This window comes from Zootoca vivipara, chromosome 8, assembly GCF_965207765.1.
Source record: "Zootoca vivipara chromosome 8, rZooViv2.hap1.1, whole genome shotgun sequence".
NCBI classification, from domain to species: domain Eukaryota; kingdom Metazoa; phylum Chordata; class Lepidosauria; order Squamata; family Lacertidae; genus Zootoca; species Zootoca vivipara.
In genome coordinates, this window is record NC_142591.1 from 9740134 (window position 1) to 9759934 (window position 19801).

At 43.6% G+C, this 19801-nt stretch overlaps 2 protein-coding genes across 3 annotated transcripts in view; one reads left to right on the plus strand and one right to left on the minus strand.

The window, feature by feature from the left end:
* TERT (telomerase reverse transcriptase) overlaps nucleotides 1-19801 on the plus strand; it is a 71677-nt gene that overhangs the window by 49636 nt on the left and 2240 nt on the right. The window lies entirely within an intron of this gene.
* Nucleotides 1621-19046, minus strand: LOC118090405 (sodium-dependent neutral amino acid transporter B(0)AT3-like). Of its 2 annotated transcripts, none has more exons than XM_088676204.1 (12): nucleotides 17821-19046; nucleotides 14823-14963; nucleotides 13898-14035; nucleotides 12010-12191; nucleotides 11528-11638; nucleotides 10631-10743; nucleotides 7978-8106; nucleotides 7462-7612; nucleotides 5746-5950; nucleotides 4878-5037; nucleotides 2618-2774; nucleotides 1621-1803 (listed from the first exon to the last, which is right to left on the minus strand). In XM_088676204.1, exons 1-12 carry the CDS (start codon nucleotides 17888-17890, stop codon nucleotides 1621-1623), a joined length of 1740 nt encoding a protein of 579 aa, XP_088532330.1. In that variant the 5' UTR covers nucleotides 17891-19046. The 2 variants fall into 2 exon arrangements, with proteins under 2 accessions (XP_088532330.1, XP_088532329.1); XM_088676203.1 differs by having other exon boundaries at nucleotides 17577-19046.

The following is a 19801-nucleotide window of genomic DNA, read 5'->3' on the forward strand; positions in this document are numbered from 1 at the left end:
TAACACCGACAAGCTGTTGTTCTATCTATCTATCAAGAGATAGATGCATGTATTGCCATACAGGCAATAAGAGGAGCCTTGTGTGTTACATGTGGGTTTGTAGGGAACCCAATCCTCCTCCCTTGCCCCATAGTTGTCTCTCCATTTGGCTCTGACAGCTACACCAGCCAGCTGCCACCAACAGAGTTTCACAAGTGTCACTGCTGGTGCAAAGTGTCCCCTTCTGCTCACTAGATTGGGTGATGGGCAAAGTACTGTTGGCAGAATGCCCAGCAACAGCAACAACACTCAGCAGAAAGCCCCCAAATGGAGGGAAGGCCAACCTGGTCCCTCGAGTGTCCTGTGATAGCACCAGGCCTGATGTGAGCCCAATTGCTACATCCAACTGGCACAGAGATTGCCCTGACTGCCCTCCTTCCAGAAAACCCTGTTAGGTGGCTGCCTTGTGTTTGGCTTGCCCCCTTAGCATGCAAAGGAGTCTTCTGCCACAAGCAAAGTGCAGTCATACTAATGAGTCACATTAAAGTGTGTTTCTCAAAACCTTTCAACAAAACAGTGCACCTGCATTTCTAATACATGTGTTCAAAATTACTGTTTAGAATAGCACCGAGTATTTATAAAGAACTTGTCAGAGCTGCAAAGCATTTTGTATGCATTATATTTGTAATCCTTAAAACAGTCCAATAAGGTGGGCTTATAAATCAATAAGGTGGGCTTATAAATGGGCAGCATCGAAATCAGATTGATTATATTCTCTGCAGCCAAAGATGGAGAAGCTCTATACAGTCGGCAAAAACAAGACCTGGAGCTGACTGTGGCTCAGATCATCAGCTTCTTATAGCAAAATTCCAGCTTAAACTGAAGAAAGTAGGAAAAAACACTTGGCCAGTAAGATACAATCTAAATCAAATCCCTTATGAATACACAGTGGAAGTGAGGAACAGGTTTAAGGATTTAGATTTGGTGGACAGAGTGCCTGAAGAACTATGGATGGAGGCTCGTAACATTATACAGGAGGCAGCAATGAAAACCATCCCAAGGAAAAGGAAATGCAAGAAAGCAAAATGGCTGTCCAACGAGGCCTTACAAATAGCGGGGGAGAGGAGGCAAGCAAAATTCGAGTGAGATAGTGAAAGATACAGGAAACTGAATGCAGATTACCAAAAAATAGCAAGGAGAGACAAGAGGGCCTTCTTAAACGAGCAATGCAAAGAAATAGAGGGAAACAATAGAATGGGGAAAACCAGAGATCTGTTCAAGAAAACTGGAGATATGAAAGGAAAATTTCGTACAAAGATTACCATAATAAAGGACAAAAGTGGTAAGGACCTAACAGAAGCAGAAGACATCAAGAAGAGGTGGCAAGAATACACAGAGGAATTATACCAGAAAGATATGGAGGTCTCGTACACCCCAGGTAGTGTGGTTGCTGACCTTGAGCCAGACATCTTGGAGAGTGAAGTCAAATGCTGCCCGCCCCGTTGCAGTGTTACATAAAAATCCTTACATTCTTACTGATTGAACACCTTTAATTTGAGGATACATATGTGGCGGTTTTTATTGGTCAGGATAGGATGGGGGGAAACAAGGGTGACCAGATCGCCGAAACAAAAGTTAAGATCAGGTGCTACCAGTGCTGGTGTCTGGATGTGTTATTTGTAGCTGTTTCTTTTTCAGTACGATTCTCCAAAGTTGGTAAATGGCTCCAAAAGGGATCATCAAACATGGTACACTTTCCAGCATGATAGAGATGGTGACAGCCCAGGTAGGGTACTTTTTTGATTCTTTTGCAGGAAAATTTACCTTTGGGAGAAACGAATGTATTTCATGAAGGCCACACTAAACATCACTATGGGTTTACTCAGAAGTAAATCCCATCAGGTTAAATGGGGATTGCTCCCAGGTAAGTGAGGACAGGAATTATAGTTGGTTAATACTTCAAAGTGAGAGCTAAGCAAAAGTTGGCAATGTTCTAAAAGGGAAAGGAAAGACTCATGAGTTGCATGCAGTGTAGGGCTAAACTATGGCTTTATCAGCACAAGGATGTCTCCTCACATGATGGGATGTTCTCCTCCTCTCCTCCCCTTGTGAACCCCAAGCAAATTTTGGGATGCCATGGGAGAAGGAGAGGGGAAGAAAGTCCCATTGTGCTAGTGGCAATCCTCTGCGTGTTGTGTCTGGGACTCCTCAGTGTCTGCATAGTTGACTAGCTAGGAACCACATGGATGCGACCTTGAGTTCCATTGTTGGCATCCATTTGTCTTGGGAGACAGTGGAAGAGGTTGCAGGTAAAGCCAAACCATTAGAGAGGAATTCTGTGCTTAAACAGAGCAACTTTACCAATTATCTTAAAGTTTTTATGTGTTTATACACCTATCACATTTTAAAACTTTAAATCCATTGTTTTAAATGTTTGTTTTGCTTTTGGGATTGTAGTCCCTTTTGTGTTTCACAAGCTGGTCTCAAGCCGTAATAATAAATTATTATCATCATCATCATCATCATCATCATCATCAATTCAGGAGTTCATAACTACAAGATTGGAATGAGAGCTCAATCCCCCCCATGCATGCAAATTAGGGACAGACTAGTAATTACTTGTATAAAGGCAACTTACATAATTAGGATTCCACGTATTGTAGCTTGAAGGTGCCTCAAGAAGTACATAGGACACAAAAATCATGAACATTATCCCTGGAGAGAAAAATTGCCACGTTGCCTTCCAATAACAGTTTAGTGGTCTTCCTGTCATATCTTCCACATCTGCACTGATTCTGTTAATGAAATGGATATATTTAGTGAGGGATCTGTGGAGAATTCACTTGCATGTAACCTTATTAAAAATGAAGCCAGTTAAACTTCTGTTTCTCCTCTGACCGCATGCATGCTCATCACTTGATGAATGCAGGAACAAGTAGAGCAGCTACATAAGCATCACTCAAAAGAGGGAAATGCAAACAAAAGAGGATTCAGGCTTGTGTAAAATGTTTATGTTCTAATTTAGAAACCAGTGATTTCTGTCACTGAAATAGAAATGAATTACATGTCTCCATAGTGGGGAAGACTGACCAGCTAGCCTGTTCCGTCTCCTTTCCAGGTTTTAACTGCTGGTGGGAAACTTTGAAGCCTCTGCTCCCCCTGCCTAGAGTTCTTCATCTTTTAAACCAGAGGGATTTTGAAATCAAGGACTACCTCAAATATAGATCTATCCTCTCTGACAGCAGCTTCCCCCACCCCCACCCCCAATCAAATGATCGTTTGCATAAATGAATTAAACACAACAGATAGGAAACCTTTATCCTATTGCAAATTGTGGGGTGTATATCGCCAATTTATGCCTAAGGCTGCAAACCTTAGCTGGGATCTTATTCCCACTGAATGCAATGGAATTTATTTCTGAGCAGACGGACATGGGATTATACTTCAAATACAATAACCAGGTATCTCTTGCTGCACCTAGGCCAGTAAGAGATCAGGCAGACAACCTCACTTTTGACTTTCCTGCTTCTCTTAAAGATCTTATTATGCCATCAGGCCTTCATTGCTCTTTAAGGTTTTGATTAGCTAGCTACTTCCATAATTATTTGTACTGCTTACAGTTGTATTTTATGTTAATATTCATCACCCCAGTGTTTTATTTGGCTGTACAGAAATGCTTTAATAAATAAGTAGACTAAATAAAGGTTTGTTGCTTAGACTGGTGACTGGGAGCAGCCGCCAAGACCACATAACACCGGTCTTGAAAGACCTGCATTGGCTCCCAGTACGTTTCCGAGCACAATTCAAAGTGTTGGTGCTGACCTTTAAAGCCCTAAATGGCCTTGGCCCATTATCCCTGAAGGAGCGTCTTCACCTCCATCGCTCTGACGAGACACTGAGGTCCAGTGCCGAGGGCCTTCTGGTGGTTCCCTCGCTGTGAGAAGCCAGGTTACAGGGAACTAGGCAGAGGGCCTTCTCGGTAGTGGCACCCGCCCTGTGGAACGCCTTCCCACCAAATGCCAAAGAGAAAAACAACTACCAGACTTTTAGAGGACACCTGAAGGCAAGCCGTGTTTAGCGAAGCTTTTAATCTTTAAGAAATTAGTGTATTCTAATATTTCTGTTGGAAGCCGCCCAGAGTGGCTGGGGAAACCCAGTCAGATGGGCGGGGTATAAAAAATAAATTATATTATTATTATTAATTATTATTATTATTATTATTATTATTATTATTATTATTATTATAGAATACTGTTTTCTCAGGATAAAGGAGGGAAATGAAAGTGTCACACCTCACCAGCTTATCAATGGCCTTGGTTCTCATGATCCACTGATGAGGGGTGCCGGTTTCTGACTGCCATTTAAAGCTTGCAGAAATTGGAGTTTTCACTAATAAACCTGTGTCCTGGGCTGTACCACTTCAAATAGCAATGGCTGTTGGTGACTGTACCTCTTCAGACTGAATGCCCCTCATATTAGACATAACCTCTCAGTTTTGAAACCATGCCCACGAAAGCAGTCTGAAGCAGTCCAGATTAGACACCAGTTTACCTTGTAAACCCTCTTGAAGCATCAGAGGTAGTTTCCACGTAAGTGGGGGAGCAGGCTGGGGGTGGGGTGCAAGGCCTCCATCACTATGAAATCCTGTAGGTGGATTAGGCTAATTTTGCTGAGAATTTTCAGGCATTCCAGAATCTGTCTAAACGAATCTGCAGCTAAGTTTTACTGGGTTATGCTGAATCACTAGTTCTGTTGAACCGTCTAGCCTTCTCCATAGTGTGTTCATTTCTTATTAGAAATGCTTAGTTATGAATACAGCCTCACGTGTTCATCTGCCTTGACTTGCTTGTGCACCTAAGGGCTTATACAGATACATATGGGAAGAAACATAGCCATACCTTTTCATTCCATAAATAAATACAATACCGACCACTTCAAATAAAGCAATGATGAGCAAAGGCAAGGTCGCCACATAGGAGTCAACCATCTCAAGCCAGTAGCTTCCTGATCTCAGAGTAAAAACCAAGCCCAGCAGAAAGGCAGTAAGGCATATTAAACCTAAAGACAACAACATTCATTAGTCAATTAACACAAATGAAATAAAAGAAAACCTAACCATTGGTGTTTACATGTGCATTTATAATCAATCCCAATAGGTCTGTTCTGTTCTTCCCAAACACCCAAGTTCTGCCACTCTCCTATCCTTAACGGTTAATGGGTGCAATGTGGCATCATTAAGACTATACAGTTTCTGCTTACCAGATTATTGTTATTGTTGTTATTACTGTTTATTAATTTATATACCCTTTGGAGATCTCAGGGCAGTTCACAAGATGAAAAAATACAGGATAAAAGAACAAAATAAATAAAACTATAACGAAACAATAACCTGCGCTCCCACAAACCCATTTAAAAGGCCATAGAATTAGCCCAAGGTCTGGTTGAAGAGGAACTTTTTTTGGCCTGATGCCAAATGATGTATAATGAAGGCACCAGCCAAACCTCCCTGGGGAGGTTAATGAATCTGGAAGGAACATATCTTAAAACAACAGTAGCAGCTAAGAGAATGAGCAATGAGCCAGGATATTCCCCATCGAAATACTGTCTCGCCCGCAAACCCTATCTCAGCTCCCATCTGCAATTCAGAGATAATGCTAAGCTGCTGTTGTTTATGATTGAAATGTGTGAGAAGCACTTTGAACCGAGTAAAGCCATATTAATCTTGAGCATGGTTATCAACAAGAAAAGTAACTGAAGATGTCTTACCGCATACAACCTCCTTGCGTATGTATCTAGACACAATATGAGATTCTGTGAGAGGCGTCAAGACACTTTGAACAAGTCCAAACATGGAAGATATACCAAGATTGAACAGCATGAAAAAAAACAGAATCCCCCAAATGTTCGTTCCAGGCATCTTAAGCATGATTTCAGTGAACACAATAAAGGACAAGCCGGTTCCAGAAACACTCTGCAAAATTCACAAATAATGGTAAAATCCGTCAGATTGATTTTTAAATGTCATTTATTCTAATGAAGAGGCAAAATGCTGTATTAACATTTAGCCATCATCTGGAATAAGACACAGTCATTATCGATGGCATGTTCTTATTGGGGTGGGTGGGGAAAACAACAAACCCTCTTGACCTTGACCTTCGACACCTGAGATATGCATTTTTAGGAGTCAAAATATTTTAGTGGTATTAAGTTGCTGTAATCTGATTTTAGTGTTGCATTTTAAATTGTTGTCACTTGCCCTGGGAGCTAAGGGTGAAGAAAATATAATAAAATAATAATAAAAGCAGCCACCTAAGCTCACAGGTTGCTTTCTGTGGTTCTTTTAGTGTTCACACGTACAGACACAGGTATGGTTTCTGTGTCTCTCTGCAGAACTTTAAGGGAAAACTTCACAAGATGGACAAGAGTTTTGGTGGGTACCCTGAGCCCCTTCTTCTATGTGCAAGCATAGTGTGTGTGTGTGGGGGGGGTAAATTGTGTTTCTTCGGAGATAACCAGGCAAACAACTTGTGGTCTCTGTGCACTCATACATATGGGTAGAGTAACAAGTTAGTTTACCAGAGACAGAGCAGCTTGTATGAAGCCAAAGAGCTAAACACAACACTTCTGAAAAAATTTCCTGCCTAGGCCATCCCATCAATGGTAGCTGAAGAGCCAGGTCTGTGACCACCTTGCAGCATGGCAGAGGTCCAGCAGAGAAACTCTACAGAAAAATGCAGTGGAAGCTGCAGAAGCCTTCATAGAATGTGACCAGACCCATTCCAGAGAAGGAAGCAATGTCAGTGTTGTCTGTCATCACTTCCTCTCAGGTGAGGTTGCATTGCTTGCCTGGCACCCAAAATACCACAGGCCGCTGTGAAGGAGAGGAGCAAGGCAGCAGGGAGGCTGGCATGGTGCAAGTGCTGCAACAGGAGCAGCGGGCTGGCTCTTCCACAGCAGCCACCCTTGCCAAGCTCCCCACTGTCTTGTCCTCCCCCATAAGCAATGATGATGTGCACTGTTGGGAAGCTGGGGGGGCAACCTAGCCGCACTTTTGCCACCCTACTGGTCCCTACTAAATGCACTACCTGTCATGGCGAAAACCGCAAAAGCTCTGGATGAGCCCTAACCATTCAGATCCTATTCAGCAAAAACCCAGCTCAAAATCGTGCATAAGGTGCTGAAGTCTGAGACTACCATATTTTGTACCAGAAACAAAATAAAAATATTCCTTCAGTAGCACCTTAAAGACTAACTAAGTTTTTATTTTGGCATGAGCTTTCGTGTGCATGCACACTTCTTCAGATGTACCATTTAGTAGCATTTCCTGTAAATGGGTAGCTTGGCAGAAAAACAGCATATGAATGCCATCAAAAATTAATGCCGTGTCTGTGGCAATAGCCCCAGCAAGTGGCTTATTTCAGTGACCACAAAAACAGTGCATACTGTACTTTCACGACTGGGTCTTTTTGTAATGTACGCTACCTGATCAAGGAAATGCTGGAGATCACAATTTGTCTGGTTGAGAGCTGCAAGTTTATTGATATCTGTTCCGTTCAAGTAACTGAGCCAAAATACGCCACTGTCTACAGTGATGTTGTCGTTCCTGAATACCTTGGTGATGTATTTAACATTTCTGTCGGTAAAATCAGGAATGATACAAATTATTTGCATTGCCACAGTCCCTAACAAAAACAACAGCAATTTGCTTTGAATAGGGGCAGGCCAGGGGCAGAACAGGTTTATGCACAACGACTGACCCGGAACACAACCTCCACACAAAAAGGGAGTTGCCTGTATACCTGAATTAATGAATATGCACATGGAACATGCAGGATTATATACTTTGCGTTCTATGCTGCAATCTTATTTTAATTCTGCCCTCTGGGGTCCCCTAAAGTGGTTTAAAAAATTCTAGACAATGAAAAACAAAAATTGTGAACAGAAGGCTTGGACCGACACCTTAAATTGGTTCCTAACTGTGAAACGTGAATGGCTCACCTTGCCAAGCATTCTTCATGGGCCATTTTTGCTTTGTACCCCAGAATCGAAAAAATTGGGATTGACGCAAACAAAGACGTCAGAGAGTTTATTGATGCTATCATGACAGCATCCAGTTCACAGTCATTACTAGGAAAAACAAGTACAAAACAACCTGATTAAATGTTACAAAGGACAGCACAGATTCTATAAATTCTAATATTATACATTTTATATTTTATTTGAAGTACCTGTAATCTACTTTTCACTAAATATTTTCAATTCCAGAACCGGGGGGGGGGGGGGAGAGCAATGGTAGACAGATGACATGATGCTGTTTTATACTCACAGGAACTTTATGGAGTAAAGCAATATTGAGAACATGCAGCTCAATCACTTGTCTTCTGATCAAAAATAAAAACTCTCAAGTCTGGGTTCTGCAGCTGACTTCAGTGTTGTTGTTGTTGTTGTTGTTGTTGTTGTTGTTGTTGTTGTTGTTGTTGTTGTTGTTGTTTAGTCATTTAGTCGTGTCCAACTCTTCATGACCCCATGGACCAGAGCACGCCAGGCACTCCTGTCTTCCACTGCCTCCTGCAGTTTGGTCAGACTCATGCTGGTAGCTCCGAGAACACTGTTCAACCATCTTGTCCTCTGTCGTCCCCTTCTCCTTCTGCCCTCCATCTTTCCCAACATCAGGGTCTTTTCCATGGAGTCTTCTCTTCTCATGAGGTGGCCAAAGTATTGGAGTCTCAGCTTCAGGATCTGTCCTTCCAGTGAGCACTCAGGGCTGATTTCCTTCAGAATGGATATGTTTGATCTTCTCGCAGTCCATGGGACTCTCAAGAGTCCCCTCCAGCACCATAATTAAAAAGCATCAATTCTTTGGCGATCAGCCTTCTTTACGGTCCAGCTCTCGCTTCCATACATCACTATTGGGAAAACCATAGCTCGGAACTTTGTCAGCAAGGTGGTGTCTCTGCTTTTTAAGATGCTGTCTAGGTTTGTCATTGCTTTTCTCCCAAACAGCAGGCGTCTTTTAATTTTGCGACTGCTGTCACCATCTGCAGTGATCATGGAACCCAAAAAAGTAAAATCTCTCATTGCCTCCATTTCTTCCCCTTCTATTTACCAGGAGGTGATGGGACCAGTGGCCATGATCTTAGTTTTTTTATGTTGAGCTTCAGACCATATTTTGCGCTCTCCTCTTTCACCCTCATTAAAAGGTTCTTTAATTCCTCCTCACTTTCTGCCATCAAGGTTGTGTCATCAGCATATCTGAAGTTGTTGATATTTCTTCCAGCAATCTTAATTCTGGCTTGGGATTCATCCAGTCCAGCCTTTCGCATGATGAATTCTACATATAAGTTAAATAAGCAGGGAGACAATATACAGCCTTGTCGTACTTCTTTCCCAGTTTTGAACCAATCGGTTATTCCATATCCAGTTCTAACTGTAGCTTCTTGTCCCACATAGAGATTTCTCAGGAGACAGATGAGGTGATCAGGCACTCCCATTTCTTTTTTCCCACTTCCACATTCCTGAGGGCCCCAGTCCTGCCACTCACCACCTAGCCGAGGGCGGGGCCCGATGGGTTCTATAAAAGACTGCTGCTGGGCAGAGAGGGCTCCGTTTTGTTTTTGTTTAAATTGCTGTTATTTTTTACCTATGTCATTTTAAGCTGTGATAATAATGCTGTATTCTTAGCTTTAGATTTTGATTTATGTGGAAATTGTTTTCCATTTGGTTGTGTATTTTTTTGATGTGGTTTATTTATTGTTTGTGACTTTTGTAATTGTGTAAATCTTGTCATGTTGTAAGCCGGCATAAAATGAAATGAAAAAAAATTCACTCCTATCCTTCCTGCAGATGATGTGGAAATCTTCACATGCTGTAAGGGTGCTGGTTTAGCCTTCCACATGCAAAGACTCCAAACTCCGTTGCTGTGTATTTACAGAGATTTATTATACACATACGTAAAAGACGGGGCAAAAATGTCCATGACCGTTCAGTCCAAGTCAGATTCTGGAAGTGATCGGCAGGATCGCCTCCAGCATAGCATCTTTGGTGCCCTAAGTCTCCTCCTCTCCTCTCGGCGCTTCCCCCCTCCCACGCTGCTGTGGAGATGTGGCAGTGACATTTCCCCTCCTGAGCTGCTCAACTGCTCATCGGGTTCCCTGCCCACTGAAACCTCCCCTTTCCCAGCGCTCTGGTCTGACGCGCCGGACCTGCCCCGGTGGTGTTCTGAGTTGACAGCATCCCTGACCCCCTGCACCGGCTCTCCGGGCTCCACGCAACCCTCTGAGCGGTGCTCTGAGCCGTCAGCATCCCAGACGCTGGGCCCTCTAGGCTCTCTGCTGACCCCTGGAGGTCCCCTGACACATGCAGACATGCGTATGCAACCTACCACTGTTTGTGTGTGACAGCCTGTGTACTGGGGCATTTGCCCAACACTGGCATTGCATAACGAACAATAGAGAACATCTTTGGGACTCTCACACAGGGAAACAGGAAGCGAACAGAGCCAGCCGCTTTTCCTGGGTTCCAGTGTGGGCTGAATGAGTCTTCTCTCCAGAGATCATTGAGGTACTATCTCATAGAACTTGATCTGACTGCATCAAACAGTTCCTCTCCACATTGTGATCGGAAGCTAACACAACTGCAAGATTATACCTACTTTGACGGGTTGTAGCTTGAATATGCTATGAGTCCGCCTAATCCTAAAGAAAGAGAGAAAAAAATCTGGGTGGCTGCATCAAGCCAGGCACGTGGATTTTTGATCTTCTTGAGCTGTGTGTGAGAGAGACAGAGAGAGCTCAGGGCTAACCACAATATTAGTCTCATAATTCCTGTGTATATTTTACTAATAAAGGCCTTCCTGGCAAGTAGTGGGAAACTAGTGTTTTTTTTCTGAATTAAACAAATTCAGAACAGAACAATGCATTATACCGGCAAACAAGGGTTTCATAAACTGCCTGCTGGGGGCTTGTTGGGAGGGGGAGAATCAGTGTGTAGGAGAGAGCGCTTAACTCTTTCCATGGTTGGTGATACTCCCTTACAAATGCTCACTAGGGTGCTTTTACCTTCACTTGGGCGTCTTCCAGTCTTGGACCCTGCCAGACAGAGAAACAAAAAGCAGCCAAGGGGAGCATTTGTAGGGAATAACTGGTGGGCATAAAGAGGATTAAGTACCAGCCCACTGGCTTCCTCTGCAAATGCATCTCTTCCTCTCTGCATTTGCCCCAGCATTACACGTCAAATACAGAACTGGGACACCCCATGCTTGCACAATGAAGTGTAGTTCTGCCCTGTATGGCAAAAAATAAGATTTGACCCAGGGTTGCCTATATTCGTGAATTCTAGAAAAGGGCACTTTTAAAACAAGTTTCTGTTCTTCATATATTCTGAAGGCGTTAACAAAGTACAATTGCCGGAATGTGTGTGGATCCCAGCTAGTATTAAGTGGTAAACAAAGAAGCAGCATGGAGGAAAGTTCAAAGCCACTTCTAAAAGACCAAGTCAGACTTTCGGTACATCATCTGGAACACCAAGGGTCAATTGAATAAATACTTGCATTAGGAGTCATGAAGTAGACTAATCCGTGAATGGCTCCTGGGAGAGTCAGTCCATAAATAAGGAATATTGTTAGAATTAGGTAAGGAAATGTGGCTGTGAAATATATTGCCTAAGAGGAAGAGCAAAGCAAAGAATTAAAAAGTGAGCGTCAGGAAAAGGTAAAGGCAACACCATGAAGTATATGAGCACTTGAGATAGATATTCTATCTTCTGTCTGGACTGTACCATTTCTGACTGTAGGCAAGTAATACCGTAAAATGATCAAACACATACCGAAGAAACTCCCGCATATGGATTCTAACCTAGCCCCCTCCCAGACACATTAGTTTTCAATGGCAGGTGCCTTTTAAAAAATATGATACAACATTCGTTCATGTGAGTTGCCTGCTGTCTCACGTGGTGCAGTCCAAAGATGGCTTTACCACCTCAGTAAGGACCAGGTCAGTGAAATACAGGTGTCCAGTAATAATCCCTGCTCACCTTTCCAGTCGATTCAATTCCTCGTACTGTACAAATGAACACAATTAACCAGCAGGCTGCCAAACATAAAACCAGCCACCACTGAAGAGGGCCACTGTTTCCAATATCTGTGCTTATGTTTAAAGTGTACCTATACCAGAAATAATTGGTAGGTGTGCTTTTGTGACATTCTTCAATAAGTTCTGAAATAACAAGCACAAAAGGCATTATCAAAACAGATAGAATCATAGAAGAGTTGGAAAGGATCTTGATGATCATCTAATCCAACCCCCTGCAAGGCAGGGAAATTTAGTCGTCCCATACGGAGATCAAACCTGCAATGTTGGTGTTATCCGCACCATGCTCTAACAGACTTTCCTAATAGGGTGCCATCCAGATGTTTTGGACTAGAACTTCCATCAGCCCCAGCCAGCACAGCCAATGGTCAGGAATTCTGAGTCATAACCCAAGACATCTGTGAGTCAACAGGTTGGGGAAGACTATTGTAGAATCATTAAGTTCCACACACCACTGGAATAATATTGAGTAACCTGTATGTCATGTTATTTATTTGATTGCAAGGAAGAGTTCCTTCTGTTGTAGAGGGCTTCTTTCCCATTCTGCACCAATAGAACGTGCAGATGGTATACTGCATTTTAAAAACTCCATTCCATATTTTGTTTTGTTTTGTTTTGAAGGAAAGTGTGAACCTACCATAAACCCCTCTCTCCTGGAGTTCTAGACTGAGGTATTGTTTAGTTTGGGGAATAGCCTCCTCTTGATTGACAAACAGGGAATCCCGAAAGAATGAAATCAAAAGGAGATGCTTCACCTCAGTTCTCAGTCCAAGCCTGGAACAAAACTCTCTAGCCCTACACATATTTGGGTTAGGGATGCAACCAGACACAGCCTCAGGTGAATGAATATGTGCCTCATCCTCTAGAAGCAATTCCATGAAGGGGAAGGGGCAGGAATGGGGCCTTTCTTCAGGCATTAATTCTCTCTGCACAGGAGGCTCTTGCTTGGCATAACTAGTAAACTTTAAACCAGGAGTGGGGAACCTTTGGACCTCCAGCTGTCATTGAACTACACCTCCCATCAGCCCTAGCAAGCATGGCCTATATCCAGGGATCGTGGGAGTCGTAGTGCAGTAACAGCTGGAGGGCGTCTAGTTCCCTCACACTTGCTTTAAGTTATTGGCCCCATCAACACAGCACTTTAAACCATTATTAAACTAAGCTATGCTATGTTGCGCGTCCTGGGGGCGTGGTGTGGCACCCAGCACGGGCGGGGGGGGGCAGTCGTGATGGCACCCTACCGGGATCGCGCTGCCAGTGGCGGTGCACTCCCCCCGCCTTCCTCTTCCTCCGCCAGTGGCTCCCACTGGTGGATTTTGAATCCATAGACATACCACATTACCAAAGATGTAGAGCCAGCCTGGAGATTCTTGATAAATGTTGCTATTTGTGTGTTTTCCAGCAAACCAGCTTCAACCCAAAAAGAATACTTTAGCCACATTTGATGCGCAGTTCAGCTGAGGTGTGTAATAGTGTATGCACAGATGATAGCACCATGAACGGTAATTGGGAGGATTGCAAGCGGGAGGGGAAATGAAGCAAGTAATGCACATTGGGAACAAACATCCCCACCCTGTCTCTGGTTTGCACAAATGCAACCTGGCACACAGACACAGCTGATAATGTGCGCATAGCCTACACTGAAAAATTTGCACCTGTAGGGCATTGTGTCTAGACCTTGCTTATCCAAATAACTGGCCAGAGTCAACACACCTGGGTCTGACAATTGCTGACTGTGGCAGAGTTGGACAAACAATTTAATGCAGTGGTTGAAGGATACATACAAAAGCAGATACTAATAACAGAAAGAAGCAAGAGACGTGGGAACTCACCTGGTTTGCTGGTATCTGTTGGGCAGGAACTCCAAGGTAACGGGTTTCGGAAAGAGTTTATAAAATACCACAAAATCCAGGCCAAAAGCATATTGTAATAGAGAATCACTAGGAAGCACACTATCAGAGAAGTGTAACCTGTGGGATATACAAGCACACTCAGATTTGGCATGAACAAAGAAAATTGCTGTTTAACATATATATCGCAAGAGTCTGATTCGCACAATTGAAAGATCAAATCCAATTACTACCTGAACTCTTGGTAGTCTGGAAAACAACATTGCCCTGTGAATTAAATGTTGGTGCTAACAAACTGAGCAGCGGGCCGGGGGGGGGGGGGAGGCAGTTCCCATTTTGCCTCAGGTGGTGAAATCACACAGGTTGCCCCCAAGTGGCTCTGTTTATCTTCCACATCTTATCATGCAACTGCCTGAATTTACTACTACTGGGATGCGGGTAGCGCTGTGCTCTAAACCACTGAGTCTCTTGGGCTTGCCGATCAGAAGGTCAGTGGTTCAAAGGTCAGCGGTGAGGTCCCGTTGCTCCATCCCTGCTCCTGCCAACCTAGCAGTTCAAAAGCATGCCAGTACAAGTAGGTACCACTATGGCATGAAGGTAAACGGTGTTTCTGTGCACTCTGGCTTCTGTCACGGTGTCCCATCGCGCCAGAAGCTGTTAGTCATGCTGGTCACTTGACCCAGAAAGCTGTTTGCGGACAAAACCTAGCTCCCTCGGCCTGAAAGCGAGATGAGCGCCACAACCCCATTGTCGCCTTTGACTGGACTTCACTGTCCAGGGATCCTTTACCTTTACCCTACCACTAATGAGTTTGCTATTACAGCCTCATGGAGTCCATGCGTTTCCAGGAAGGAGCAATGATTAGAAGATTGTATAATCACAAGTAAAGGCAGTTGCAGAAACCTACCCAGTCCTCCCAGATAAGGTGAGATGTGCCACCAGAGTTGAATGCTGCCTTTTTTCATGCGTTGCCCTATAGCTAATTCAAGAAAAAATATAGGGGTGCCTTCCAAGAAAAACGCGATGAGGTATGGAATCAGGAATGCTCCTAGAAACACAATAGCCAAGTACAGTTAGCTCAAAACAGTGGCATAGTGTGGGGGTGCCAGTGCCCAGGGTGGGCAAGCCCTCGAAACTGGCGAAGCACACCCCCAGCCAAGTGGGGCTTTGCTGTGCCAGCTGCCTGCCCATGCAGGGGCATGTCCAGCCTGGCTAGGCCACACTGGGGATGCCTCTTGTCCCCTCCCTGTGCTCCATGAGCCTGGACTACTTTGCTGCCTTCGCCAGGGTGGGGAAGTCAATACCTTGGGGGGTGGGGTGCCTGGTTGTGCCCCCTCAGAATTCTGCACCCAGGGCTACAGCCCCCTTGTCCCCCACACACTATGCCACTGCACATGCCCTCCTCGCTCTCTAACTTTCTACTAGCATTATCTTCATACCAGCAGCATCTGTTAGGTACGTATGTTGTACATAAAATAATTTTTAAGTAAAGCAAAAAGGCTGTAGCAATTGATAGAGTGGTTTTTTCCCATATGGTGATAAACTGGGGATAAGAAAACCTGGGGACACTACCTTAACTGCTATGGCTCCCAGTTGTGGCTCTTGAGAATTTTTCCATGAAGGGACAAGGGTTCTACAGCTAAGGATTATTAACTTCCTCCATTGGGGAAGCTGTGATGTTGATATCAAATTAGGGCTGCCCCTGCCCCCATGTAAACAATATGAGGGGCAGGGAGGTGTTGTGGAGGGAGCTAATCATGTCCTCCTGCTTAGGACTGTGCAAAAATGCAATAATTTACAACTGATTGTTAGAGGGGGTTTTGTGTTTTTTTTACTGTGGCATGCATTGAAAGTGCATCTAATTGGTGGGGATTAAACAGCATAAATTAGACCGGCTGTAGAGGATGAGGTTAAAGTCATGAATTTTTTTTTGCTTCATTGATTGAGAGTTCCTTGCTGCTGTTTTTGCACTTACATTTTAGCTTATTTTTATTCTTTTTTTAAAAAAAAATTCTGGAATGTAGGGTGGGAAGGAGAATCAACTTTGAGGGAATCAGCTAGAGCCAGCTCAGGTGTTCATAGCTCCCTTGGTCTACATCAGGGGTCAGCAAACTGTTTCAGCAGGGGGCCGGTCCACTGTCCCTCACACCTTGTGGGAGGCCGGACTATATTTTGGGGGAAAAAATGAACGAATTCCTATGCCCCACAAATAACCCAGAGATGCATTTTAAATAAAAGCACACATTCTACTCATGTAAAAACACCAGGCAGGCCCCACAAATAATCCCGAGATGCATTTTAAATAAAAGGACACATTCTACTCCTGTGAAAACATGGGGATTCCCGGACCGTCCGCGGGCCGGATTTAGAAGGCGATTGGGCCACATCCAGCCCCCGGGCCTTAGTTTGGAGACCCCGGGTCTAAATTATCTACTTTCCTTGAGAAGAATAAGAGATTGCAAAAAGTTACAACTAGGAATGATGCTGTAAAAAACTTACTCTTGGACAAATACCTTGTTTCTAATCTCTTGACTTTTCAATAAGGAATAATACACATTTTTAAATCTTGTATCAGAGGTGAGAGTCAAAGCACAGAAACATTTACAGAACTCTTATTGTCACAGTTGCCTAAAGGCAAGACTATTTGTTTTTCATGTTTCTTGCCAATAGAAAAAAAATTTTTTAAAAAAAATCCATGTCCATTTAGTCAGAGAAAGTAAATAACTCAGACACTAAATCCATGCAGTGAAACCAAATCAATCAGCAACAATGGATAACAATCCCAACAAGACTTAAAGCTTGGGTTGTAAGTCATTCAGTAATACTATTAAACTCTGCATGCAAATCATAAGAGTTGCAGTGAGGCATTGAAGTTAACAGAAAAATTAGGGACATATTGTCCCCAATGTCCCTGTGTTGTTGTTTTGCTCTGCGCACTTAGCAATCTGTCAATCAGGAGGAAGAGCAGGATGTAAATGGCATTATTTATTACAGTATTTTATTTTGTAATGCAGTTTTCCAACCAAAAAAAAAAGGACCCCTCCCTTTTACAGCACCTGTGAAAGTCTCCTCCTTCTAGCTGTCATCTGCCACAAATGAAGCCATCAAGTGGAGAGTAGGGACATTTAAGCAGTGGCGGAGCTTCATGCTCTGGCACCGGGGGTGGGGCTGGTGCCCGTTCTGAGGGTAGGGCGCACCTCCCGGAGGGGCGGGGCTTGTCTCCTGGAGGGGCGGGGCACGCATTCCAAGGTCGTGGCACACCACCCGGAGGGCCGTGACACGTGTTCCAGGGGCGTGACGCTTGTTTTGGGGGCGTGGTGGGTGCCCGCGATGGCGCCCCTTGGAGCCCGCCGCTCGGGGCAGCCTGCCCCTACCACCCCTATCTTCCTACGCCCCTGCATTTAAGTACCTTTACAGCTGCGTCTGCAGAACCATTTCTCTGCAGAAATGTTCATACCCCTGGCTTTTTTGCCATCAAACATAGAGCCCCTTAATCTCCCTTAATGGCTTACCACCCAGGCTAACACCTCACTGGGAGGCTAGCCTGGCTATTCTAAGAATTAGAAACATTGGTTAAATTTTAACAGTTGCTGGATCCAGAGATTAGAGGGGTCTGGAACACAGTTTAATACCCCAAACACGTAACATTATTTTCTCTTACCTCCTCCATAGGTTTGGCACAAGTATGGAAAACGCCACACATTTCCAAGACCCACAACAAATCCAGCACAGCTTAAAAGGTACTGGAATTTACTATCCCACTTGGGCCTTGCCCTCTTGTCTTTACACTCTTCAACGCTGCCTTCAGGTTCATCCGTTGCCATCTTTACAACCTCTTTTTCCCCCTTTCAGCAAAAATTTCTTCAATATTAGCAGCAGCCAGGCTACTGAACCTCCTCACTCACCTAGTAAGTAGTGGGGGGGGGGGGCAGCAGAGGAATTCTGAGCAATGGGTGGAACTTCCATCTGTGACATCACACCAAAGAATCCAGATAAAACAACCTAGCAACCTACAGCCACACAAATTGCAGAAATGAGGCACTGAAGTTAACAGAAAAATTCTCACCTCTTGGAAGCAGTGAAGATATAATTTAACCCTTTCAGTCTGAACTCGAAATAGTATTACCTTTCCCAAAGTTTCCCTCTTCCCCTAGCATAGTGAAAAGACCACACATTTGGGAAGTTCAAAAAATTGTTTACTTACACAGTCTTCAAAGGTCAGGTTCAGGTGTTTCATAAAAGGTTGCTCAGGCAGTAATATTCATCTTAGTTACAAAGCTGTGAAAGGTCCTAAATTATTGGTATAGGAACTCAAGAATGGATGCTGAGAGCCATGCAGTTGAGCTAGCAACCAACTCAAACCTCTTCACATGCTGAGCTTCTCAAGTAAACTGGAGAACAAAAACTTGATTCAGGGGTCAGCAAACTTTTCCAGCAGGGGGCCAGTCCACTTTCCCTCAGACCTTGTGGGGGGCCGGACTATATTTTGAAAAAAAATATGAACGAATTCCTATGCCCCACAAATAACCCAGAGATGCATTTTAAATAATAGGACACATTCTACTCATGTAAAAAGATGCTGATTCCCAGACCGTCCGCGGGCCGGATTTAGAAGGCGATTGGGCCACATCCAGCCCACGGGCCTTAGTTTGGAATCCCCTGTATGTAGTTCCTCCCAAGGTGAGGGGAGGTAGATAGTTTAAGCCTGTCAGGACAGCATACTCTATGGTATTAACCCCTTCATGCATTAATTAGAGACTTAAGCATGTTGGTTGGCCACAAGTGCAGTCATGCTAATGAGTCACATTAAAGTGTGTTTCTCAGAACCTTTCAACAAAACAGTGCACCTGCATTTCTAATACCTGTGTTCAAAATTACTGTTTAGAATAACACCTAGTATTTATAAAGAACTTGTCAGAGCTGCAAAGCATTTTGTATGCATTATATTTGTACAGTAATCTTTAAAACAGTCCAATAAGGTGGGCTTATAAATCACTTAGATATTTTATTACAATCAAGCAATATATAATTTTTGTTAAACAAATAAAATTATTTCCCTTGTACTTTCGAGGGGCATAGTTCTTGCAATAAAAGCTAATCTGATATACGTATTTGAGATTCTCAAGGGCATTGAACTATTTTTAAATAGCCATTATATATATATATATATATATATATATATAAAAAAATTCCTTCAGTAGCACCTTAAAGACCAACTAAGTTTTTATTTTGGTATGAGCTTTCGTGTGCATGCACACTTCTTCAGATACAGTGAAATGGAAGTTTCCAGGCACTTATGTAGAGAAGGGGTGGGGAGGGGTGGGGATGGGGAGGGGGGATCACTCAGAAGGGTGGTGGAAATGGGTGATTGACTGACTGATAGCTGTTGATGACCGCAAACGACTGCAAATGGTTTTGCATGAAAAAGCAAGGGTTGAGATGGCTGAAGATCGCTTATCATGTATAATGAGATAAGAACCCGATATCTCTGTTCAAACCAGGTCCCTCCATGGTTTTGAGCTTGGTGATAAGTTGCAATTCAGCAACTTCTCTTTCCAGTCTATTTCTGAAATTCTTTTGTAGTAAGACAGCTACTTTGAGATCTTGTATAGAATGTCCTGGGAGATTGAAGTGTTCTCCTACTGGTTTTTCTGTCTTCTGGTTCCTGATGTCAGATTTATGTCCATTTATCCTTTGGCGTAGGGTTTGGCCTGTTTGTCCAATATAGAGAGCTGAAGGGCACTGTTGGCATTTGATGGCATACACAATGTTAGAGGATGAGCAATTAAATAGTCCTGAGATGGTATGTTGGATGTTGTTGGGGCCAGTAATGGTGTTGTCTGGGTGTATGTGGCAGCAAAGTTGGCATCTGGGTTTATTGCAGGC

Bases quoted from the DNA above. Each gene is read 5' to 3' on its own strand.
- LOC118090405 (XM_088676203.1), bottom strand. From the start codon at position 17,739: ATGGCAACGGATGAACCTGAAGGCAGCGTTGAAGAGTGTAAAGACAAG. The intron at 11,639-12,009 runs GTGAGCAGGGAT...TCTTCCTCTTAG, and splicing joins GAATTGAATCGACTGGAAAG to GCAATATATTTCACAGCCAC. The intron at 10,744-11,527 runs GCAAGTATTTAT...TCTCACACACAG, and splicing joins TCTACTTCATGACTCCTAAT to CTCAAGAAGATCAAAAATCC.